At 44.0% G+C, this 24,994-nt stretch overlaps 1 protein-coding gene and 1 long non-coding RNA gene across 5 annotated transcripts in view; one reads left to right on the forward strand and one right to left on the reverse strand.

Moving 5' to 3' along the window:
* Nucleotides 1-7,951, forward strand: part of LOC308065917 — a 27,946-nt gene extending 19,995 nt beyond the window's left edge. The window contains exon 2 of the long non-coding RNA XR_013928980.1: nucleotides 3,664-7,951. This is a non-coding gene — a long non-coding RNA (uncharacterized lncRNA). The remainder of the gene's footprint in view (nucleotides 1-3,663) is intronic.
* Nucleotides 6,440-24,994, reverse strand: part of SLC38A1 (solute carrier family 38 member 1) — a 40,478-nt gene continuing 21,923 nt past the window's right edge. For 3 of the 4 annotated variants that reach the window (XM_080392567.1, XM_080392568.1, XM_080392569.1), the window contains 12 exons: nucleotides 24,546-24,619; nucleotides 22,823-22,915; nucleotides 22,437-22,518; nucleotides 21,176-21,258; nucleotides 20,253-20,311; nucleotides 19,975-20,100; nucleotides 17,677-17,756; nucleotides 16,384-16,484; nucleotides 13,065-13,183; nucleotides 12,385-12,526; nucleotides 12,179-12,276; nucleotides 6,440-11,133 (listed from right to left, as the gene is read on the reverse strand). In XM_080392567.1, the coding sequence (XP_080248693.1) occupies nucleotides 11,032-11,133; nucleotides 12,179-12,276; nucleotides 12,385-12,526; nucleotides 13,065-13,183; nucleotides 16,384-16,484; nucleotides 17,677-17,756; nucleotides 19,975-20,100; nucleotides 20,253-20,311; nucleotides 21,176-21,258; nucleotides 22,437-22,518; nucleotides 22,823-22,915; nucleotides 24,546-24,619 (1,159 nt within the window). In that variant the 3' untranslated portion in view covers nucleotides 6,440-11,031. The remainder of the gene's footprint in view (nucleotides 11,134-12,178; nucleotides 12,277-12,384; nucleotides 12,527-13,064; nucleotides 13,184-16,383; nucleotides 16,485-17,676; nucleotides 17,757-19,974; nucleotides 20,101-20,252; nucleotides 20,312-21,175; nucleotides 21,259-22,436; nucleotides 22,519-22,822; nucleotides 22,916-24,545; nucleotides 24,620-24,994) is intronic. The other variant, XR_013928972.1, reaches the window with a different exon arrangement.

The raw sequence follows: 24,994 nt of genomic DNA on the forward strand, positions 1-24,994 counted from the left end.
CATGTTTGCCTGGTATGTTGTAGTGCCACCCCACTTTCCCAGTGCTTTAGCTGCCTGCATGGGGTTTGCAGATTGCATTGGGTGCATCTTCTGCTTGGTGGGCTCATGCTCTAGTAAGCTGTAAGGAGGAAATTCCTCCTCACGGCTGACCAGAGTGTGAGTTGCACCAACAGCTGAGCTTGCCCCTGTGTAATCTGGAGCAGGCAGGACATGACAGAGCACTGGACGAAGGAAGATAATTAGATGGTACATGTGTGTCTGAGTACACTTCCTGCTCCCTAGAGAGTACTCTGCATCTTGGTGAGCACTGGCAGCCCCATGTGAAATATTTCAGACCATTCTTTATTCCTTGGCCCAGAGCAGAGATGCAAATATCATTCCTTCTCTGGATTAGATTGGGCTTGAATGCTATAACCAGTGATCACATTTTACACTAGAAAATCAGCATCTGGTGTGAAGATGACACATCTGCTTTTGTAGTGATACTGAATGTGTGTTGAAGCCATCAGCACAGCTGGGACTCAGTTACTCAGGCTTTTTCACTGACTGAGTTTGCTTGTTCCACTACCAGAACTCTTTAAGAAAACAAAAAAAATATCTGTATCTCCTAGTACCCACATTCCTGGGTTTTATTCCATTAACTGCAGGCACTGTGGATTCTGGTTAAAATAATCTGCCTCTGGAAAGTGGAGAAGTGACCATGTTTGTTCTGCCCAGAAAGATGCCAATTAGTGCTCTACTCAAGTCAAAAACTAACAAAGGCTTGAATGTTCCTGTGCCTGTTGCTCAACAAGATTGTTTATCAATTTACAGGGAGGCCACGCTGCCTTTTCAAAGTGCTGCTGGAGGCCTGCCAGCAGCAGTAACAGAGACTGCGCTCATTGTCTAAATGCCACTGGATGCGAGAATAGCAGACTGATGCCTGTTTTCCTTTCATTTTATGATGATCTAATTGCAAGAGATATATAATTCCTCGTTATGTCAGGGAAGTTGTTTCTCCAGCATCTGGTACTTCTCTGATTATCTACAAATGGTATCTGAATATTAATAGGAGATCCAGCTTTCATGTAAGAAATACTAGTGGGAACTGTTGCCTGCACCAGGCCTGAGGAGACTTCAGAGTCTGAAAGAATTGGCTTTGTCAGTGAATGTATAATTTTCTTTTTTTTGTTTTTTTTTGTTTTTTAACATCCTTGTAAATTACAGGCTTTGGTTATGGTTTGAAGAAATGTGTTCTGCAAATGTTGTAACATCTGTATGCTGCTGTTTTTACTGCAGCCGTTGTACAGGTCATTAATCAGATCTCACGTCGTAAAAATTTCTCCACCCTCTTCATGAGTTTCTTTGTTATCATAACACTTTCCAGTACCTTGGCACCTAACTCCGCTATGCTTCCTTATAATTACCTGAGGTAGAACAACTGCTTTTTTTATCCTCGACATGCTTGGCTCCTGCGGTGGTGCTGCCAAGCCCTGTGCTCACCGTATCTCTGCAGCAGCCTGCACATCTAGGAGCTCTGGCGCGCTGGTCCTGGTGGCTGAGGAAACATATGGCAAACAGACCCTCTCCTCTCATCCTCATCGGCTGCTCACCAACGTGAGCTCATGGCACGAGCCTGGAGAGGAGCAACGGCAGCCGTGGATGCTTTTGGATCTGATACTTGGTCTTCACCTCTTTAATAAGTGTCGAACACTTCTGTGCAAGGGTTGTTGACATCCAGTGCTGTGCAAGGAGAATGGTTGGGCAAACCCCTCCTAAGTGAGGTGAGGGGAGCTGGCAGCTTTGCCTGGGCTATGGGGTAGGTCTGCAACAGGCAGCAATGGGGATGGTCCAGCTGTTGCAAGGCTTATGTGTAGTGAGCACTGCTGGGAAAACAATGGGGTTTGGAAAGACTCACTTTTGGGAACTTACCTGAGCATGAGTCCCAAAAGGTGACCAGGAAGGAAGAGCTCATGGGAGCATGTCATGGACACAATCAGTGCCTGGTACATTCGAAGGGTGTAGTCTGAAGTAATGATTGCTACCAAAAACTAGGTGAATTTCACCAGCTTCTCATAACTGGCAAGAGGACAATGCTTAAGGTTTGCTGACCTCTGGGCAAACACTCTCTCAAGGGCATGTAGCAGGCAAGAGGAGGGGGATCTGGCTACCTCTGGGAAAAGGACCTGAGATTTAAGCCAGGTGGTATTGTCCCAGTTTCAGCTGGGATAGAGTTAATTTTCTTCCTAGCAGCTGGTACAGTGCTGTGTTTTGGATTTAGTATGAGAACAATGCTGGTAACACACTGATGTTTTAGTTGTTGCTAAGCAGTGCTTACCCTAAGTCAAGGGTTTTTCGAGTTTCCCATGCTCTGCCAGTGAGGAGGTGCACAAGAAGCTGGGGAGGGAGCAAAGTCAGGACAGCTGACCTGAACTAGCCAAAGGGGTTCGTGCTCAGTATATAAACTGGGAGGAGCTGGCCAGGAGCCACCAGTGGCTGCTTGGGGACTGGCTGGGCATCAGTCAGCGGGTGGTGAGCAACTGCACTATGCATCACTTGTTTTTATTCCTCTTTCTCTTTTTTACTATTGCAAGAACAACAACAATGATACCATTATTGATGTTGTTGTTATTATATTTGACTTTATTTCAATTATTAAACCCCAGGTTTTACCTTTATCCTATTCTCCTCCCTATCCCACTGCCAGAGGGTGGGGAGGGGCAAGCGAGCAGCTAGGCGGTACTTTGTTGCCAGCTAGGGTTAAGCCATGACAGGCATTTCCAAGGAGGGGATGTCTTGTCTTCTCACTCCTGTTAATGACGTTTCCCTCCATTTTCCCAGGGCAGCCGCCTCCGGGGGCCCATAGCACAGGGATCTCAAAGAGGGTGGCTGTGGGCCAGGCACCACCATCAGCCTCACAAGGTGGCTTTGCTGTGCAGATCGGCTCTTGGACAGGGCTGGCCTATGCCACTCTGGCCTGTCACAATTTACTTTCCTAGCCCTACTGCCTAAGCCTCAGCCAAACTACACCTTTTTCCAAGAATCCTAATAACCTGATGTTTTTCAAGTTGAGAGCCATCATGGGGTGGCTGAGGCACACTAAGCCAGCAGCATCGTCCCTTGCCAGCACCATGGCATTTAGCAGTGTAACACCAACAGCTTTAAGAGTCTCAATTTTCCATAACTGTAAGGTGAAAGAGAAATGCATGGCACTTAATACTTGCAAAACACAGATGCCAGGCTGCCTGAAAACTTCTAACCACACTGGGACCTTAAGAAGTCAGTATTTCAGCCAGAGATTGCTAACACAACCGCCTGCAAAGCAAATGGTGCTTCTGTCCTGCGTGGGTCTGAGAACAGGGTGTAAGAAGCAAAGCCTATGTTCAATTTGTGGTTTATGGTTAGAAAGGCTTGGAAATGGACTTATCACTTGTCCCTGCTCCTACCATCTCCACACTTCGTAAAGCTGGTGTGAGTGCTTACTTCCAGCTCTTGGTGTAGTGGGAAACAAAACATCTTAACAGTGGCCTGAACTTGAGCTTCACCTTGAAGACTAACTGCAGTTTTGCATGAATTCGGGTCAAACTAAGGCTGCATCTGAACCATATGGGGCAATCTCTTCCTTCAGACAGCTGCATCACTTGCCTTAGGAAATAGTAATTATTATTTTTTTCCACCTCCAAGTAGGTACTGGTCGGATGAACAAGAGATCTGTCTGACTTTGGGGATAAAAGACCATGCCAAGCCAAGGGCAGAAGTGTGGCTGGAAAGGAGGTTGGTATTTTTTCCTGTCTCTGTGGTTTTAGGTGAGCTTCAGGTGAAGCTGTCAGACTGCGCTGCAGAACGTGACAGATGTTTATTATTGTCTCTACAAGCAAGGAAAAAAAGAACTATATCTTCTCCTCTTTCTTCCTCTGCTTCACAACCCATGTTCCTATGTCTTAAGGTATGGCTATGAGATGATTAAGCTTGGCTGGGTAAAGAAGCGGGTGCAACTTGTATGCCGAACAGCAGAGGCTATTAGACCGGTCAGCGCAGAAGCTTGTGCCTCTGTGCTCGCAGAATTATGGCTTTGAGGCATTTCCCTGGGCTTGGGGACCAGGCAAAGGCTGCCAAGGATCCTCTGATATGTAAATCCTCCCGTAACTTCTGCAGAGGGGCCCAGGGAGCTATGCCACAGAGGTTGTGGCTGTACTCATCCTGTTCAGTCAAGTAAGCTCTTCAATTGTGTGGCTAGGACTCTAGCCAAGAGGTCTTTTTGTAAGTGGTCACTACAGTCTAATAAGCGCTAGCAAAATTAGTGGTCAAAGGCACTTTCTATACCCTCTAAGGCTTTGACAGAGGCAGTTTGGTAGGTCTAGCTGGGAATGCTTAAGACATTACTGGCTGGGGTATCCTCATCCACCTGCTAACAGCTTCTGCTTCGATAGCAGAGACAGTCTGGCAGCAGTTTAGTCACTCCAGACACCAGTCTGGCACCTGAACTCAAACCTAACTGTAACAGCAGCCCTCAAATCTAAACTGCCTGACTTGACCCTGAAACAGACACTGGCAAGCCCTCGGGACAGTCTTCAAGGAGCAGGTAGAAACAAGCACTGGGCTTGGGAAGGGCTGTCATCTTCAGCAACCCATCTGTGGTGACCATACACTCTGGCTTCAGATCCCTCTAAAACTGTATTGGGAACTACATTAATGCTCCATAGCCATCTACTGATGTTCTGCTCTATATACTGCACTGAATCCAATATATTTGGCTTTGCAAGAGCTGCATGCCATGAGTTCAGTGAAAATACTTGCCTAAGAGTGGGGATCACGTGCTGTTTAAGGCATTATAATAATGTATAGTCATCCCTTTGAAAGAATGAGTATAGCACCAACATGTTTAGATCACAATTTTAATGTTTAAAAACTATAGAGGTAACAGAGAGATTATAGAACTTAATACATTTTTTTTTTTTTTATTTACACACAGAAACTGAAAAACTGCTTCTTTTACTTGGATATGAGCAGCACAAAGTATGGTGATGTTAGCAGGAGCAAAATGACTCACTTCAACAATATATTAAAGATGAGCTCATATCAAGTGTACATCATTCAAACAGTATTGTTTATACTGGACCTGGATGACCCTTAACATACCTTGGGACACTAAAAACAGGTTTCTAGAAACAAGTTAAAGTTCAAGTCTTGTGGAAAAATACCTTTTACAGTTTATATTTTGTTGGCTTTAACAGTGAAAACAAAATGTACACTTGTATTAATTTGAAAAGCTCTGTAGAATATGACTGCATATAGGTTTTTTCCTCAAATTTATACTCACGGTGAAAGCAAACATTATTTCAAGTTTCATTTTCATCCAAGACCATAAAGTAAACATGGAAAAAAATACAATTATTTTTAGATGCATTTCTCAACCTCCGTTTTTCAGCAATCCTGAAAAAAACATGTTTCCATGCTTTACCAGCGAGAAAGTCTATGCAGGGCTCTTGATGGAGGCACTCGCAGGACATACACAACCCGCCCCTCCCATCATCCTCACCCCTAGACACGCAGCTATCCCGCAACCAAAATACTGGCCTCTGCCCATTCTAGGGTGGGATGTGTAAGCAGTCCCGGGCTGGGGGTGCTCTTGTCAGCCTCAGGTGCTAGTGTTTTGGTTGTATGATAGCAGCGTACCTGGGTCTGCAGTGGAGGAGTAGACACAGGACTCTGCAGAAAGGGAGCAGGCTCGAAGTGGTAGAAATTGCTCTGGTTGCTGCCCGCCCCTGGCTTTTAGTACTTTTTTCCTGAACTACAGGTGTTTCTGGTTGCTGAAAATGGAAATGCAGAAGTCCTGCCCTGACTGCCGTTTGGACTAGTTGGGTAAATACATGCCTGGACACAACATGGTATAATGCTGGGTCAAATTGCTGGCTGCAGTTTGGTCTGGTTTCTCCATAAAGCCTTCTCAGCACTTTACTACCACCTGGCCTCAGCTGAGGTAGGAGGTTCCTGGGTACCAAAGGGGCCCTTTATAGGGAAGGTATTTTACCCAGCAGGAAGACTGGCTAACCTGCGGTTGAGAAAACAGGGAGTCATGCACTGGAATTAATCCTAGCAATTTCACTGAGCCTTTTCTTTCTCTTTTTCTTGTTACATTAGTGATGCAATAATATTTTCAAGTTTAGGATTTAACTTGTGGACTCTTGGGAGAAAGGAAAGGATAACATTTTGCTAAGTCAGAAGCGAAAGTATTTATATTTCTATTAAAATTATTCTTAATATGCAGAGCCTATCTCAACACTTCTATATCATAGGGGATAAACAACTGCAAAAATATACAGCATCCTATTTATTTACAATATATATATGTACATAAAAATGAAATTTCCTACAATACAACACAACTGCATAGATTTGTCTTCAGAAACATAGGTATGTGTACAATTTGTGAATTCTAGACCTTTCCAGCCCTGTACTTTTTATTAATTCATTGTCTTTTTTTTTTTTTTCACAGTTTGTTACAGAAATCCTTACATTAGATACAAATAAAACATTCTTTGTGTAAGTTACAGGAAATAAGGATTTTCCTGACAGCAAGGGCCCTGGGGAATTGTTTAAGAAAGCACCCTGGTGCCAGGCGATAAAGCCATCTTGTGGAGCTGCTGATGGAGCTGAGTACATTCTGCTGTGCCTTTCTCCTATAGGCACTGGGGTGGGACAGTAGGACTGGAGGTGGGATACCACCACATGGAAAGAGTTTTGTTTTGACCAAGATGCTTTTTAGCCTTAATGTAAGGTTCAAGCAAAGAAACTTATTCATTTAAAGATAAGCTAGAGATACCATTAATCGTTACTGTTAATAATATCAAAGCGAGCTGTGGTGCTTATGCACTGTAAGGCAGATGTACAGACACAACCCATGTATCACCCAACCTGCATTTGCACGTGTGACCTATTGCAAGTGGAGCACAAGCTGTGGGTGGGTATGTGGCTCAGGAAGGCAGCCCTCGGGAGCAGACGGGCACCCCTGTCCCTGACCTCACAGGATGAGACTGGCTGTTCTGCCCTGGGCCTGCACACGGGCCAGGCACCACCACTCAGTCCGTGTCAGCCGGGCAAAAGGTCTGTGCCAGTGCATGGATTTGACATTGGCCCTCTGACCAGAAGTAAGTACCACCCAGAGAGGTCATTGCTCTGGAGATACTGTTCCCAAATAACAACTGACTGTGTTTTACTTACTAGGCATATTTGCCATTGGACAGAGAAGGGCATCTGTATTCTGCAACTGTAAGGGCGCTTTAAGCTCATGACTATTTTCTTTGCAATGTGCTGTGGACTAGGAGAAGCAGTAAGGCCATCTTTTAAGTGTAGGATTAACTCCTACAATCTTATTAGGAACCCCTGCTTCTAATTAGTCCTTCCTTGTCCCTCACCACACAACTGTTGCTATAATGCAAATGAGAATTTTAAAGTAATTTGTTGTAGTTATTCAGAGCGATTTTGCATCCAGTCTATGACATTTGCAGTGCTCACAATAGTGATAAACTCTCTATGAAAAGAAAGCATGCTACCACCTACTAAGTAGATACGGTACTCTGGATCCTATTAATTTAACAACAGAGAAACTCCTACAGCATTTCACTGTGCTCTTAAAATCCTAGCTAAAATGTGGGACTCGTACATTGTTGGCTACAAGTTCACTATTCCAAATGAACTGAATAACAGCAGTACATTTTACAGATAACCTCATACAAATATTGTCATCCATCACTGATGTTGACAGTTACAGCAGGGTCTATTGCATTCTGTTAAGAATGTATAAACCTGATGAGAAAACAAAAAGCACGTTATTTCACGTTCATTACCACAGACATCAATAAACACATGATTCCTTTCCATAAATATCTATAAATATGATGCCAATAAATCAGTCTAAGCAAAATTCCCTCTTTTTTTTCTTTCTTTTTTTTTCTCTTTTTTTTTCCAGAGACCCAGAAACAAAGTCTGTTTAAAGACTCAATATTTTGGGTATCTATTTTTCAGTATCTAAGATACGCTTTGATGGTCCAGTACCTCAGGTTAATTTCACTCTATGCACACACCCAGCTCATTCTTCTCCCTATTTATCCAGTAAAACTCCAATATACAAATAAACTGGGAAAAAGAAGGTGGCAGAATAGCAAAGAGGAAGGAGAGGAGTAGTGATGGAGGAGATTTGGGAAGATGCAAGGAGCAATCAGTCACCCAACAGCCCTTCAAGTTGAAGGAAGCTGGGTACCAAAACTCAATGGTTGGTATTTTAAACAGGAGACTACACGCTATTTGGGGATGGTGGTGGGTGGGAGGGAGATGTCACAGTTGTGACCTTGCTGGGACCTTGTGCAGCAGATCAGACCTCTATCGCACACCTGGGTACCTGAAAGTTGCTCCCAGGATCTCCTCTCTCACAACCCCCCAATGCACAGAGCTGCACTGCTCATAAATCAGTAGTAGAAGGATAAAGGGGGCAGGAAAGCAGGAGGGCCCTGGAACATCTTGAGGATAACACTGTACAGCATTCTCAGGTCTGAGTTAAGTGTTTTAGGATAAGATCCAGAGAGATTATAAGGCACCTCAAAACCTGAAATGTGACCCTAGCAAGCTGAGTCAGAAAACGGAGTGAGATGCTGGGCTCCTGCTGACCAGGGAGTGAGGAGATAGGAACCAAGCATAGGTTCTTCTCTCCAGAGCCTGACAAACATCTGGGCTATGGTATATCTGTGAATAAGGGCAGGGATCAGTCTCATAAAGAGACAGTGCAGAGAGAACTGGTGACCTGCACCATCACAGGCAAGAGTTTGAGACCAGCTGCAGGAAACCACAGTGACCTTAGCCTTGGGTAGCTCAGCGGTTTGTGTGTTAAGTGCTTGGCTGCGCAGTGCTTGGGAGGAAGGACATTGCACCGGAGACCTTGCTGGGAGCCTGTGAGGAAAGGTCTGAAGGGCCAGGAGGAAATCAGAATAAGGGAACCTGCTCTGCAGTCTAGCAGGTCACTTTGCCCAGAGGAAGGAGGCTTCCAGTTTTGTTCTTGCTGCTGGGCTACTCTGAGGACTTGGGCAGCCTGCGGTAGTCAGCTCTGCCTTTTGTGGATCACAGTGGAGTACTGGCAGAGCCGGGTACCTCACTGCTGAGGCTGAGGTACAGGTCTAGAAGTCTGGGTTTAGTAGGCTTAGTTTCTGCAGCATGAATGGTCTGCATCTCGATGCCCAAATTCCAAGAAAGGCCCCAACCTAACCTCTCTGGACGTTACCCTTAGAAACCAACTTTCAAGGGCCAGAGAAGTGCTCTGTGATCTCAACTCTCAGTGACTTCAAGCCGTGTAGGACAAGGCAAAGGCAACTGAGGCAATTCGATAGCTCACAGAAATCCCAAGATCCCAAATCCTCCATTCCTAACCTTAAAAAGAGGAAGCTGCAATGGCAGGTTCCCCACAGCTGATGACAGTCTCCTTCCACAGTTACAATGGGAGTCGGCAATGAACCAGCTACTGGGAACAAGAGGGTCACTGCATACTGACAAGTATGGCTCGAGCATACTGAGGGCACCGCTCAGCCCTTGGGCGTGAAGCGGGGCTCCCTTTAGACACCAGTTCTTTCACTGGGAGCTGGGTTCATATTTTGAGACACTTTTTAGCTCACATGGTGAATGACACAAAGTGAACATGTTTATGCTGCTGGCAGTGCACTAATAGAAGATGTCTGCCCAGGATGGTTAACGAACACCTGCTTAGCATTTGAGTCTCTACAAGTAGTTCTCTACACCAGCTCTAAGGCATTAGGCAAATGCTTATTTTGAGGACAACAGATGCAAGTTACAGTGTTTCTGCTAATAGTAACTGAATGCCTTTGTTATGGAGGATCGATGAGAAATGTAACAAAACATATTAAATATAAAAGAGTGTTTTTGTTTGCTTAAAGAAATGTTATAGATTGACATTTCCATTAGAAATCCAGTAGTTTGGCAGGGCGAGTCAAATCCTGCTCCCGCTGACTTCAGTGGGAGAAGGATAAGACACGAGAGAGGAGCCAGTCTCTGCAAGGTATGTACAAATGAATCCCAGAATGGAAAAGGCATGAGGTATGATTAAATGCGTAGGTTTTGATAAAACTGGGGCTTGTTTTTTTGTCTGAGACAAGTGGGGCATTAGTAAACAGTTTAATGCTGAATAAAATGCAGACTTCCTGTGGAAATCTTGGAGCATCTGCTTCTCTTCAGGCTCAGGTACTTATGGGTTGGGATCAAGTCTAGCTCTGGTCAGGCTCCAACTGAAGTGTGCCTGGGGAACGGTGGCTGCTGGTGGTGGCCATCCTTGCGCTCCCTGCACCCCGTCACAAAGACACACACACGCAGAGGTCTGTTCCCCAAAGCTACAAAAGGGCCAAGCCCTGGGGCTGGCTCCCTCACCAAAACATCAGAAAGAAGCACCAGATTTAGGACCTACACTTATATAACGCTCATTTGCGTTCTTATGGTGCTTTTCGTGTCCATATCCAGAATGCTGCACTTAACCCAGTGAAGCAAATGGTGCACAAAACAGCAACAGAACAAACAAACAAACCAACAAACCAGATACGTACAATTGGAGAGCAGAGTTCTGGCTAAAAGATGGGGGGGAAGGGTGTGAACTGACATCACTCCAGTTGGGATTGATAACAACAGGAGCTGCTGCCCTAAAGGAGCAGAGCTTATAGTTGAAGGGCTAAGGATAATAACGGAACAATACAATTCATGGGTGGAAGAGGGGAAACAAATCAATTGTGATGAATTCCTATGAGCAATGCTCTATATAGTCTCACGGACAACACAGAGCTGATCTGATAACTTGGTGTTGGGGGACAGAGTGATATGCCTGTTGGCAAAATGGGTCTGTTTCTGCAAGAAAATACACCCATAACAGTATTTTTAGTACTGGATAATCATTATTTGGATTTGATTTGAGTAAACTCACAAAAGGCGGAATAGATAACAGAACCGATGGTTGCGATTTTGGTGTGTAGCAAACGGGGGTGTCTTTTCAGAAGGAGGTGAACTTCAGTGGCCTTCGGCACTGCCTCCTGATTGTACCCAGTCATAGATGACCAAAGGAATGCTCACTAGGGAAAACATTATCCCCAGTGCCAAGAAAAGAGAAGCCTGGAACAAAAAGTAGAGAGAAAATCAATGAATAAAAAGAAAAGACAATTAATTCAAGTACGTTAACTTCTCCTCTTAAGGAGATTTACAAGGTGATGTATCAAAGTTATCAGCTAAAATGGGATAGCACTTCTGGTAAAGACAAGACCCACAGATAATTAAACAGATTAGTGTCATTAATAATTAGTTGAACACCAAAACCATTTTTTTTCTCCTTTCAATTCACTTCTTAAACACCGATCATCTCTAAAGAGGATTAAGTGAGTCTGTTTTTAGGACCCAATCAGCTCTGCCCTTTACAAAGCCTCATGGAAATAAGTATACTCTTCCCATCGGATATGTGTCACTGAATTTCAGCCCTTTTGATTTGGGGTCTGCAGATGAAACCAGAAGTGAAACACGGGTTTCCTGCTGGTCTGCTGAGTGCAGGAAGGTCTGACCTTACGATGCTTCCAGTGCATGCTCTGTTAGACTGGGAATACATAGGAATGCTGTGTCTTTTCAGCTGCAGCTCTTTCTGGGGCTCATAGGAAATCTTTCCAAGGCCCATTCCCATCTACTCATGCATGCCAAAGGGCTAACATTTCAGCTGGCTTCTTCTGGTGGCAGCACCCTAAGTCTGGTTCAGATCCATTAAAACCACAAGGAATACTGCAAATGGAGCGCTTTGCACACTTTCTGGATCGACACACTGAAATGGAGAAAGCTTGCTGGGCTGGAAGGTTGACTGAAGTGGGCTGGAGGCCCTGCTGACAGCTGCAGCTGCTTCCAGAGCTGCCGCCTGCCAGCTGGTGGGAGAGCCCCTCACCCCGCAAAGAAGGGCCCACCAGAACATGGGGTGCCCTGTGTGGTATGGCCCCTCTGCTGGGAGACCCCTGGGGTTTGCGAAGGAGAAGGGCAAGCACGGCTGCCAACTGACTGAGGCAGGGAGGGAAAGTAACGTAAAGAAGCTCACACATACGTTCAGATTAGGTACGCTTTGCCTCTAGCAGATTATAAGGAATGACAGGATGAAAGCGTTGCATTGATGTAAAAGAATGCATACCCAAATCCTCTGAGTCAACTTCGATCCATCCTGCTGTGTAATTTTTAAGTACAAAGATGAAGGAAGAATGAAAATCAGCATATTGGCAGAAGTGACCCCTGCAAAATTCAAATAAAAGATTTTTGTTAGCTGTCAGCAACAGCTAATTATAATGTTGCTGATTAGCAACAGCCTTTTATTAGCAGTACAAAACCAGGATACTGTACCTACAACACCGAAAATATCCTTCATGGTTGGGATAAAAATGACTAACAGGTTGATGATAACCAAAAGAACAAAAGTAACCAAAACATGACGGCATAAGTCAAATTTTGTTTTTCTAGCCAGCTCAAATAATGATGAACGCACCTGTAGGAAGAGAGAGAGATCTCTGTCAGAAATAGTCTATAAGCCAATTCAAAGCTTCCCATGATTATTTTAACTGGTCCTTCATGTGACAAGCACTGCATAGATCTGTCAGAATTTTTGGCGTCTCTCATGTAATGTCCTTTGAAATAATCCTTAAAATTAATTTGGTATTTCGAACTGTAGGTACACATGCCTCTGCAGCAGGATATTCCTCTCTTTCTAATATGCCTTTTGGGATCCTTCTGCACTTAAAAATGAACTTCACCTTTGAGCCTGCTCCAGTGAAGTAATGTGAAGTAAGAAAGGGCCCTTGTGGATTCAATTGAAAACAGATTTAAGACCAAAAGTGATTTATTTCCTTCAGGGAGAACTTCTCCAGAAGTTAGGGGAAGTCTGGTGTGGGAAAAGACTGATCCAAGCTCAAGCTCTTTTTGTATCTGCAACTTCACTGTCTCAGTAACTGCTGGACTGTGTTTTGAAGAAATGTGCTGTGTACAGCCGTTACCAACTCCCAGACTGTGTGGAACATTTTACTCACAGTGAAAAACAGCACTGGCACCGTGAGTATCACCGCAACGATCACAGCCAAGCGCACGGTCAGGATGAGGATGTCATCTTTGCTCTGGTACTTGTGAAGCAGATCTGACTGCACATTGTCTATGGAAAAGACAGTAAGGTAAGTGTTCTGGGGAACAGGCAATTCATTCACAAAAATCATTGCTTAACAACAGCCTTCTTGAACAACAAGTGATTTATCTGCAAACAAAAGAGTATGGAATGAAACATTCTTGAGTTAAAACAGTGCTTTGAACCAAATCCTAATGATCCCATTATTCCAGATTAATCCTTTGGAGGCCTGATTTAGGAATGCATCCCAATTCAAGACAGCACATGCCTAAGTCTAAGGTAATTTTCACTGTAGGAAAGACAACAGTGAGACGTACATGAAAGCTTGCTTACATATATATATATATATAAAAAAAAGTGAAATAAGCTATTTCTAATTGGTACCGTGGGCATTTTTTTTTTCAGTTTCAAATGATACAAAAATATCCACATGCACTGCAATGGCCGAACTTAAAACAAACTACAAAGTTTTGAGCTAAAATAGTCTAAACAGCAAATAAACTTCCAGCAAAAAGCAGTGCCCCTGTTCTCAACCAAGAACAAAACCTATCTCAGGTCAACTCTCAGTGGGACACTCTGACATTTGCACTCAAATCCCTTGAGAGCTCCACCGAGGGCTGCCCTGGTGTTTTTTTCTCTTGAACCTGCCACCCCTCCAGCAGCACCTGCAGCTTGGCCCCATGCTGGCTGGTGGCCCCAGCAGCCAAGACAAATCACAGGGGAGTGCCTAATGGGGAGGCGCTGGTGGTAGTTTAATATGACCTCCTGCAAAAAATGTTTCCTTGAAGCTGTGATAAATAGTGCAGAGCAGGTCTGTGTGTGCTGACAGCAAAACCGAGTTGCTGACTGACCTATGTGTTTGCTTTGTAACTTTAAAATACCTAGGAGCAATAACCTAAGGAGGCAGCTCTTAAGCGCGCCAGAGAAGATACTTGCTGCCCCTTTTTAGGCTCAAGTTTTGTTTCTGCCTGCTAATCTGAAAAAATGCTGGTGGTAAAACATAACAGCTTTTAAATTAAACTTCTCAAAGGGAACTCGTCAGCCCCGTCTCATTAAGAATCTTTGGCGCTTGGTAAAACCTCATGTACTCCTGGAGGCAGAGGGATCTGCCCCGTGGTGCAATGCCTGCGCTTCCCCCAAGACACCCTTCTGGGGAGAGACTATGTGTCAACACCACCTACGCAGTGCTTGAATCCCCACCAGGAGAAAGAAAATGCTCTCCCACCTCCCTGCAGTTTAGGAGTGGGGTTTTCAAGCCGGGCACATGCACAGCTTCTGCAACACAGAGCTTACTCTGCTCCTGCAAGCACAGACTGCAACTTCTGTACCGCTCACGGACTGCAGCCAGGTAGGAAGTGAAGGGCAAGGCTTACAGTTGAAGGTCTGTTTTCCTTTCAGCTAGATACACCACAGAGCCCAACCACACTGTGACCTTTTAGGGGAAGAAAAACACCTCTTTTCTGTAATTCTGTAATGTAAATATAGTCATCACTGCAACACTTTCGAGAACACAGCAAACAGACAAGTAAGTACTATTGGTGTAAATAAGAAATGGCCACAATAAAAATGCTGTTCTTACCCAGGTAAGGGTAGAGGAGAGGGTTAGAAAACTGTAAGTGAACATACGAAAGGTAAGGTCTTGTCAGTCTCAATGGAGAAGAAGGATCAAGGTGGAGAAATTTTCTATTCCCTCAGTGTCGCTTTTGCTGCCTGCCATGGCACTGGCCCTTGCGGAAGCCCCCGCAGAGCCACGCAGCTTCCACCCGCGGGCTCTTGGCACTGGGCAGCAGGGACGCCTGACGTGGGGAGAGGCACACGAGACACCCCAGGGATTCCTCCGCCATTCCCCCTTGGGAGGGCCAGAAGGACGCAGCCCCTACCTCCTCCATGGACTCCAGACCCTCGTCCTTGAGGGGTGTGGGAGATTCCCAGAGAGGAGCACCACGGATCTGCCTCCTCAGATCCCTGGGGCAATCACATCAGAATCTCCTCCCTGCCAAAGCGAAGGGGTCCGTGCTGATTTACACCCACTTGCTCCCTGGGGCTGCTAATTTGATGCATTTCTACAAAAACGTGTTAGATGGGAGCAGTTGGATGAGAGCGGCCGTTGCTGTTGTCACTTGCAGCGTATTTGTGGTTTTATTGGGAAAATTAGAACAGATGACCTCAAGTTACTTCAATGCATGCAGACTCAAGGCCTCATAAACAGCATGAGAGACTGAGAAAATAAATATGAGATAAGTACACCTTTAGAAGAAAAAAAGCCACATTTCATATTTACTTATTTTCTCTTGCAATAGGTGGCTCACAGGGAACGGTATCATGAATGAGGAGATTGTAACAGAAAGGTCACTTGGAATAGGGTGGAGAAGACTGACGACCTGTTGGTGGCTCTGAGGTAAAAGGCAAACATCAGGTTTGTCATCTGTCTTGTAACCCCTTAATGATCTATGGGAAAAGACACTACTTTTCAGCACTCCCATTACACTGGAACATGGGAGTATCTTCCTGGGCAACATTCGTATTTTATCCTACCATAACTTAATAATTGTGCCTCTAGGGCGTAGGCATTGCATCCTTTAGCGATACAACGTAATTTGTTTGTTTCTTTAAGTGAACAGATAGGCATGAAAAGAGATAGGGTGCCAAGTCTCAAACGCTGAAATAACCATCCTTCGGTGGCTGAGCTGGGACAACACTCAAAAGCTTCCCCACCTTCACTGCCAGTTTATTTAACCAAGACCTGAAGGGGTCAGCTCTGGGGACACAAGGAAAGCATTTGGTCCATTGCCTCTATGACAAAAGCGTCAATAAGAAAATTAAAAAGCTGTGATGGCTGATTTGATACTCGTTTCCTAGGACCTGCTCTCAAATCTCTCGCCTTTTGTGCAGATATACGTGCTTCAGTCTTTACCAATGTGCACAAAATTCAGGTGAGGACCTGGGAATGAAAATCTTAGTGGGGTTCAGCTAATCCCCAGTTGTGTTAAACAAATCTCTTCCTGATATTTTCAATATGCCTTTTGCAAATAATACTTTCACTTGTGCTTTTCATCCATAGGGGAAAGGGAGGAAAGGATTTGTACCTCCAATATAAAAACTTCCAAGGAAAATTATTTGAAAAAGTATTTTAATATAAGTGGACGGGACTTTCCTTTCCAGCTGGGATACACTATTGATTTCACATGTATTCCCTTTCTACTTCGATCAGTAAAGAACTGCATACTTACCATAGAAAGTCAAATAGCCAAATATGGCAGTCATAAAGTACATCACAAACATGGCAAAAAATGAGATATTTGAAACCAACTGCATTTTTTTCTGTGAACGGCTGGAGAAAGAAGAAAAAAAGAGCACATAAAAATGGTTGGGCTGGATTTTTCAATAGCTGTTTAAAAATGTATTAAGTCTTTGCATAAACATAGTAATTCTGGGGAGACTGGTGAATGCATTTTCATTTAAAACAGGAATTCATTGACAGCTACACAAGGAAAAGAAGGACTGGGGAAATGGACCCTAGCTGAGGCTTAAGTCAAGAACTGGTGGGTCTGCCCCGTGGCTCTGCTCCCCAGCCATACCCGCTTAAACAGTAAAGAGTGGAACTGAGTGGACAGGGACGGCCCTTAAACACTTCAGTAATTAAATAAAAAGGTCAAAATAAAGGAAGAATAAAATCATACAGAGGGGAACTCCCCCCAATATTCTGAATGTTTGCAGAGAAACATTTGTGTCCACAAGGGTAGAAAATAATGAAAGTATGCAGATCACTGTAGACCTGTAAAATAGGTTAAGTGTAAACATTTCATTTTCAGATAATTGTTCTGAAATATTCACACTCCAGTACCTAAACTTAGGCTTTTAAATTCACACAGGGATGCCCTAAATAGGCACCTGGGAACCTGCTGAAGTCACTTGAAACTTAAAGTGCCCAGCAAGAGACCAGGACCTGAGGGCACCCATGGGTCTGACTGACGCCAACCTCTCCCCTGGGTCTCCCGCCATGGCCCAGGACCCCACTGCAGCCCCTCCAGGGCTGCCAGCAATGTCGCAGCAGGGCCAGTCTCCAGCTCCCCACAGGCCTGCCCAGCCAGAGGTGTCAGCAAGACAGCCATACTGGCAAAGGTCTTTTAGTACGGGTAAGGCTGAAAGTACTTTATTTCCTGGTACCGCAACAGATTTTTAGTTGCACTGGAACAAATGCCGTCAGCAGAACACACGCCTCTCTCCTATGCCAAATAACGACTGCCACAACTTGGCTCTCCACAGGCTGCCGTGTACCTCCAGAGAAAACTCCCAAAGTATTGCATTATCCTCAGCCTCCCTCACCCCCACCCCAGTGGTGTGCCTGGGAGGCCAGATTTCCTAGCCAACAGCCACCCTCGTTGGCTTCTTGGGTGTTATTAAATCACATCTCCTCCAAATGGCATGAATGACTCAGAGCACCTCTGCGCTAACATTTTCCATGTAAAGCAGTTCAAAACAATTAACTGGGGAAAAAAATAAAAAAAAAGAGAAAGGCTTACTCTTTAAGTTCGCTGTAAATCGGGAGGACTGATGGGTGGCACACAAATGCAAAAGCAATGGTGGGCAAAGCGTACACGGTCTGTTCAGAGAGAATTTCAGAAAAGAAGTTAAGAAGTATTTCCCCCAGCGGCATGAAGAAATGATCTGTGTTCAACTACCTCAGCTCCCAACTCTCTGGACTCTTCAACTGAATGTTGAGAGCCTTCAGAGAGTGCAGGAGACCGGTCAATTAGCACGTATTTAATGACATGGAAAGCAGTGCTCTGTCAGTGGGAGGACAAAGTCTTTGCATTGGTCGTGTGAGCACAGCCCTGACTGCTCGCAGAGCGCAGCGCTGGAGGCCACATGGCTGCTGGTTTTGCTCCCTGGGATGGGTTTCCCTGCCCAGCTCCTGCCACCGTTACTAGCACACCGTCACGCGTAAAAGGGATGTATGGTGGGTCACCGCTACGCTACCCTGCCTTGGCATGGAGAGGGGTGCACACCCGTGGTACTAAGGCTGAAGTCCTGAAGAGGAAGCCCATATCCAGACTGTAAGAAAAGAGAAGAGGAATGCAGAACTTACAAATAAATGGATATCTCAAGGTACCAGACTGAGTCCCTTCATTTCCCAGGCCAACAAAAGGGCTAGGAGGGCTGTGGGGGGAGCATGCTTTTCCTTAGGGAAAGAGAGAGACTGTTACGTCACCAGGAAGCGCCGGAGGCCTCCAGGGGGGACTTCACCCCCTTCTCCACCAAAAACCTGAGTGAGTTTCAATCCTCAGTGTACAGCCAAACTTCACAAATGATCTCAGCACCCCAGCGCTTCCATTCTCCCCAGGGTACGGGTACAAGCAGAGATCACTCTGTGATCTGTCCTCCTGTGAGGACAAAATGAGTCCAGACCTACACACAGCTCTCCCCAACCCTCTAAGATCTGCTCGTGCTGGGCACAGGCATCCCCTTCCCACAGAAGCCGTCCTGGGGTACACCCCAGGCCCGACAGATTCAGTAAATACACTACTTTCTCTCCAGCGGTCCTTCCTCACCCAGGCCTGTACCACCTTCTCTCCCTCGCTCACAGCATGCTACTGCTGTTGTGTTCTCCGTCCACGGAGATATTCAGAAGTTGGCTGGACATGCTGCTGGGCAGCCAGCTTTAGGTGTCCCTGCTTGAGCAGGGAGGTTGGACCAGATGACCTCCAGAGGTCCTTGCCAACCTCAGCCATCCCCTGATTCCGTGAAACTGTCTCCCTTCTTACACACTGAAGTTGCTAAAATGACCGGCCAACCGTTGGCCTCAAGGGCAAATCTACAGAGTTCAGCTCCAGCGTACCTAATTCAGATGGACCGATCCTTCCAATGTGCCTCCATTGACTCTCAGACAAATGCTGACACTGTAGGAGAAGACTGCCCTTCAACATTATCTAATATATACGTACACCTAAGCTGCTATTGCACACCAAGTTAACTAGTTCTTGGTCCGTCACACTGGATCTGGGCTGATGGCTACCCTAAACTAAAGAAAAGTGCTCAGATTGAATTCTTCACTGAAGCTGGTAGGATGAATTTAAAAAGATATAATTTTTGCATGCATATGCTATATATCCATGTGCATTCCCTATGAATGCGACTGCAACACCCTGAGGACCCTGCCCTGCCGCACAAGGTGCTGTTGAACAAGCCCTGCACCCCAGCACAGATGACAGGAGCGACTCTCCTGCTCCCACAGCTATAGCCCAGTTGCTCTTTCTCATTCTCTTGGCACAACTTTTCCTGCAGCTGTGTGGCGATGGAGGAAAGCATCCAGCTGAAAGGCAATCAAATTTTTGCTGGATTAGCTTTCAACTGTATCCTTTTTGCAATCCAGGTCACTGTATGGCTACATAAAACACATACCCTGTCACAAAGAAGTGGTTTGTGTGCAGAAGGACAGAGGGATTACTTCTGGGCTTTGAATGCAGGAATGGCTTACTCAGCCTCTGCTGAACTACAGCCTAAAGGTGCAGTTGCAGCACAGATAGTAAGAAGCAGTGGAAAGAAAAACACTCCCAAAGAAAGCATTAGTTGTCTGGTGGTAGCCTGGGCTCACAGCCTTAGTACATCTACAAATGGGGCAGAGCAAGACCGTGAAAAGCTACAATTCAACGTGGCATCTCCATAAGACTGGGCAAGGAGACCCACTGTGCATTCACCATTGGAGCATGAGTGGAAGCATGGAGAATCAGGCCCTACATGGTGCTGACTGGATTAAGAACACGGGGTGTAGGTGCATATATTATGTGAATTAAAAATAAGTATTATAAAAAGAAACATACCTTGGAATTAAAGATAACATACTTTGGCTTACACATATGTTCATGTGCTGAGCTATTTGATAGGATAGATGATGTTGCATTTAGCTCCGATCCGCCACAGGGAATTTGAAACTTCTTGTAAATAACCTAGAATAAGAGTGGAAGACAGCTAGTTGTTAATAATAACAATAATAATAATAACAATAATAATAAAATCAAACGAAAACTCAAACATCAGAGAATTAGCGAATATCCTATCAAGGGACTCTCATCCAACAAAGAAAGCAAGCTGAACTTACCACTACCAGGAAAAATACCATGCAGCTTAATGAAAATCCACTGGTATAGCCAAGATACCCTGAAAGAAATTAAAAGGAAATCTCATACAAAATTTTATTAGCCATATCTTGAATTTTACTTTTTGCTGCTTCATGAAAAGTTTAATGTATTTAATATGTATTGTGAGCTTCTGGGCAGGACAAAAACATGTTCTGTTGGTGCAGGAGTCTCTCACATCACAAGCCTCCCAGCTTTCAGACAGACTTGAGCTTTGCTCTGACTGGTTTGACTTCCCAAGGGTCACTGTTATGGCAGTTTAACTAATTTTCCTTTGAAAGGGACTGTGATAATTAAAACAAATCTGAAAATGTGCAATTGCAATCAGAATGTGACCCAGATTGCCCAATATGAGCCACGTCAGATGAGTACGGGTTATCTTCTCAAAAGGAAGATCTGAATAGGACTTTGGTGTCAAAACTTCTTATGCGGTTTTAAAAAATACATCGTGCACCTACTTACTGGTGTCTCTGTGGACTCAGACACATTTGAAAATACAATCTTACTTCAATACCTCCAATTAATCTCATCACTAAAACTTTCAATGCCAATCGAAAAGGTAATGCTACAATTTGTGAAATTATTTTTACAGGCTACATATAAGATAGAATTACCTTATGAAATGGACACTCTTAACTATAGTTTTTAAAATCAATATCCACAGTTGTATGGATGAAGCTGGTTTATACTGAGTTCAACCTCTGTGACAATTTAGGTTTATTTGTTCCAAGATGCTCAGAACACAGCTTATTCCCGGACCAGGGAGGCTGCTTAGATTACAGTGAGATCCCATTTTTTAAATTATAGTTGAGTTGCCAGTGTGGCTGTCAATGACATGATGTCTGGGCTCCTTTAGTTTGTTCCCACAATGGCATATGTATCTTACCTAAGTTCTTAAGGAGACATAAAGGGAGGATTATACCAAACGTCACTGTGACAACAAGGATACGCCCATCCACGTACCATGCCCTGTATAAAACATCAAAAGAAACCCACCATGAGCACACCTTAAACCCTCTCTGGTTTTCCTCACACTCAGTCATCCTCTTTGACTCCTGCAGTTACAGAACTATCTTTGGTCTTCTTACCCTACAAGCTCCTACAAAAGTAGAGATGGGGGCTACATCTAAACTTTGTAGACTCATTAAGTATCCAGCCCTTACAGCACGGCATTGCTCTGACTCAGGTATGGCAGGTTTTCGTAGTCACTAGACAAAATATCGTGCTACTGTGGAGATCAGTGAGTGGGACTGAGAGGCAGAACACCCACCGTAACGTGATATAAGCCACCCTGCCAGGACAAGGAAAGATCAGGCAAAGGGCACAGTGGGGCAGGAGGGGGGCACGACAATTTGTTTGCTAAACCACCCAGGCACGTGCCTGAAGCAGCAAACCAGGCTCCTGCGGGATGGCACACACTAGCCAGCCCAAGGCTGTCTCTCTTCTTATAGCAAAGTGCTTTGAAACCTGCTGGAAAGCAAGAAAGGGGAGAAGGCACAGCATTAGTTTAGTGGTGTTCCACATGACGCATTTCCACTGCTCAGTCCAATTTAGTATGAAAGCCTGAGGAACGGGTTCTCTACCTTCTTCTTGTGCACTACAGCACACCACATAACCCAGTGCAAAGGATTTTTACCACTATAAAGAAATACCTCTTGATTTAAAACCTGGCAATTGTCAAGGAGTGGTAAGTGGCAGAAATCCAAGTATAATAGTCTGCCATCGTCATATGCTAGTATTGAAGAATTTCATACATACAGACAGTGCTTCAGGGGCAAAATCCTGTAAGATGCTAAGAACACAGGGACATACATAGTATCTTAAACTTGCATTGTTCCCAGTATCTTCAAATGTTGCCTAACACTGTAAAAGACTGGATGCTGTAAGAGGTTTGCAAAAATCACAGTCCTTCATGAAAATCTGGTGTGCAGAGAGAGACTACTGATGACTTAACCTTTTGTTTCCTATCCATCCTCTTTTTCTTCTCAAAGTTGTCTTGGTTTTTATTAACCTCCTGAAATATTCCTGTGAAAAACTACTTTGACAAACCTAAAAAGTATCCAATACTTAAGAGCTTTTGTAAACATATGTTTAAACTTATCTACACAATGTTAAATTCTGTAATCTAATCACCAACATTAACTTACGAAAAAGATTCTTCTTTTCCCATGAGAAACTTTATGGCAGAAGGCAGCTCATTTTTGACTATGAAGAGATAGCTCAACATTGCTGAAAGAAGAAGAAAGTTCAGAAAATGGGTAAGATATTTTATGGAACAAGTACAGAGAAGCATCCTGAATCTTTTCCCGCATTAGCATCAGATGATAAAAGACCCCGAACTGTAACCGACTGTACACTACTGATCATTCAGTAATACAGCATCCTTAAAGGGCTGTGTGCAATGTGTTAGCCACAGCTGTATTAAAGAACATGAAGATGTCACTGAGAGAAGGAGGAACCTAACTAGTTGGTAGCCATAACATTATTAAGATGTTCCTGGGTTTTGTTTTTCTATACCCCTCATCTCCTTTACCTCCAACGTTCTGGAGAGATGTGGATCCAAAGACAATCATTTTCCCTGGGGTACCGAAGACCTGCTCACCCAGCTTTTCATACACCATACAGCCTGCGTGAAAAGAAACAAAGGAAAAGGTAACAAATAAGCCAGCGAAAGCTGTTGACTCAAATTCCTCTTCAGCTAACCACCCATTTGCGCAGCCATATCTGCCCTTTGCAAGTAAATAGAGAGCTCTCTTTTAATTACTAGGGCTGAAACATGTAGGAATGTCTTCTTGACGTCTATAAATGTTATCACTGGCTGTCAGTTTTGAAATTGGAGCTCTTAATGAGGCTGTTACACCCCTTTAATGAGTCTGTCTATACCCCTAGTGACATGTTAAGTTGTGGCATCCCTATCCTGGTATATTAGGTTTGAGCCTGCAGTGAGAATGATGTAGAAAGCCTCCTCTTCAGACAAAACTCGGTACAGCAGGATCCACAAGTCAGCACTGGCAGCCTAGCGACAGCAGACACAGTACCATGATTCTGCAATTTCACTTATTTTGATTGACTAAATGATCCAAATGAGGGCAGCCAATAGTTCACAAGATGATTTACAATTTCTAATCACGAAGCCTTAACTTGTGAATTCTCAGTCTGGAATGTTTTTGGTAAAAGCAGGGAAAGGTATAAATGATAACAAAACCTTCTTTTTAAACATCTGTCAAGCTTGAGAAACTCCTCTATTAATTGGTTTGTCTCTGGTAATTTTTTTTCCTTGGCTGTGATTTGGGCTGAGAAAAAGACTGGGCATTGTGAAGATGGTGAGATGCATGAGAACAGAAAGAGAAATACTGCAGATGTAACACTGTACAGATGATTTTTTAAATGCATCCCATTGTTTGGTTTTCTCTGTATTTCCTTATAGCTGACATTTCTGCTTTGAAGCTTGTATAAACAGTAAGTTTGTGCTTAAAGGTACCAGCAGCATAGAAACCAAGGTGTAGATTTTTGGGAACTAACAAAGCACAAATGTGTCCACAATTAGGCATACATACCTAATTTAAATAGGCAGTTGCTGCCATTATACATGCTGTAACCGTAACTCTTGTGTGTCCAATTACATATTAAAATATTAGTGTTCTTGTGCACAGATAATTTCCAGACTCTGGCTTCAGAGATTGTTACCCAAGGAAAGAGACTCTTGGACTTCAGAGCACGGTGACATTTAACACTGTAGGTAACTTCTCATTTCTGTGTTTAGAATATATTTTGCTTACAAATACACTTCCCTCTGTGGAGAAACTGTTCCCTTTTATTTTCTTCTAGGCAATGTACTACTATACCACAAAGGCTATCAGGAATTTCACACTAACCATTAAGGTCAAACTATTTCCAGGTAAGCTTCACCACAGACAAAGATTCATTATATTTTTTTTGCAATTGGTTTTGTAATGCAAAGAAACTATACGAGCTGTTCCCTCTAGCTCACAAAAACAACATTTCATGGTAGTAGAATTTACTTTTTGTTCTAAGTTTTTCTCTTTATAGTGATGGTCAGATGCTGTTCTCCATTGCCACATCATAAATTCTTGTTAATTCTGGACTTCTGACCCAAAATGTGTTAGGTCTTTCTATTGTGCCAGAAATGTGATAGAAACTCTGCCTTACACAGAGCACCTGGCCTTATTTGAGCACTTTTCACCTCTTGTTCTTTACAAGTCTACTGAAATGGTATAATAACATCTTAAAATTACCTGTTTCCTTTGAACACACCAACAGGAGATATATTGAATAAATAGACAGCAGTGTCACTGAAACCAAAAGCAGCCTACAAAAGAATGGAAAATGAAGCTTACTGTAAAAGCTGAGCTCTAACATTTCAATATTTCATGTCAGGTTACATTCATGTTGACTCTGAGATAATTTTTTTACTCTTCTGACAACACAAAAAGCCCTAGAAATGCTTGAGTCTTATTCTGTTTGCAGTTCCACCACACCGCCATGGAGGTAGTAACCCCTGCATGCAGAGGGATTCAACCAAGTAAAACTTGGCAGCGCTGCAGAGCACAGCCTGTGAGTTACACCTCCCCACACTGAAAGAAGCAAGAATAAAGATGTCTTATCAGATAGGAATTAAGGTTTAATCAGAACAGAGATAACCGAGGTATGTCCCTCACTACCCACTCTAAAGCTTTTGTTCTGG

Source organism: Falco punctatus, assembly GCF_963210335.1.
Source record: "Falco punctatus genome assembly, chromosome: 6".
Lineage (NCBI taxonomy): Eukaryota > Metazoa > Chordata > Aves > Falconiformes > Falconidae > Falco > Falco punctatus.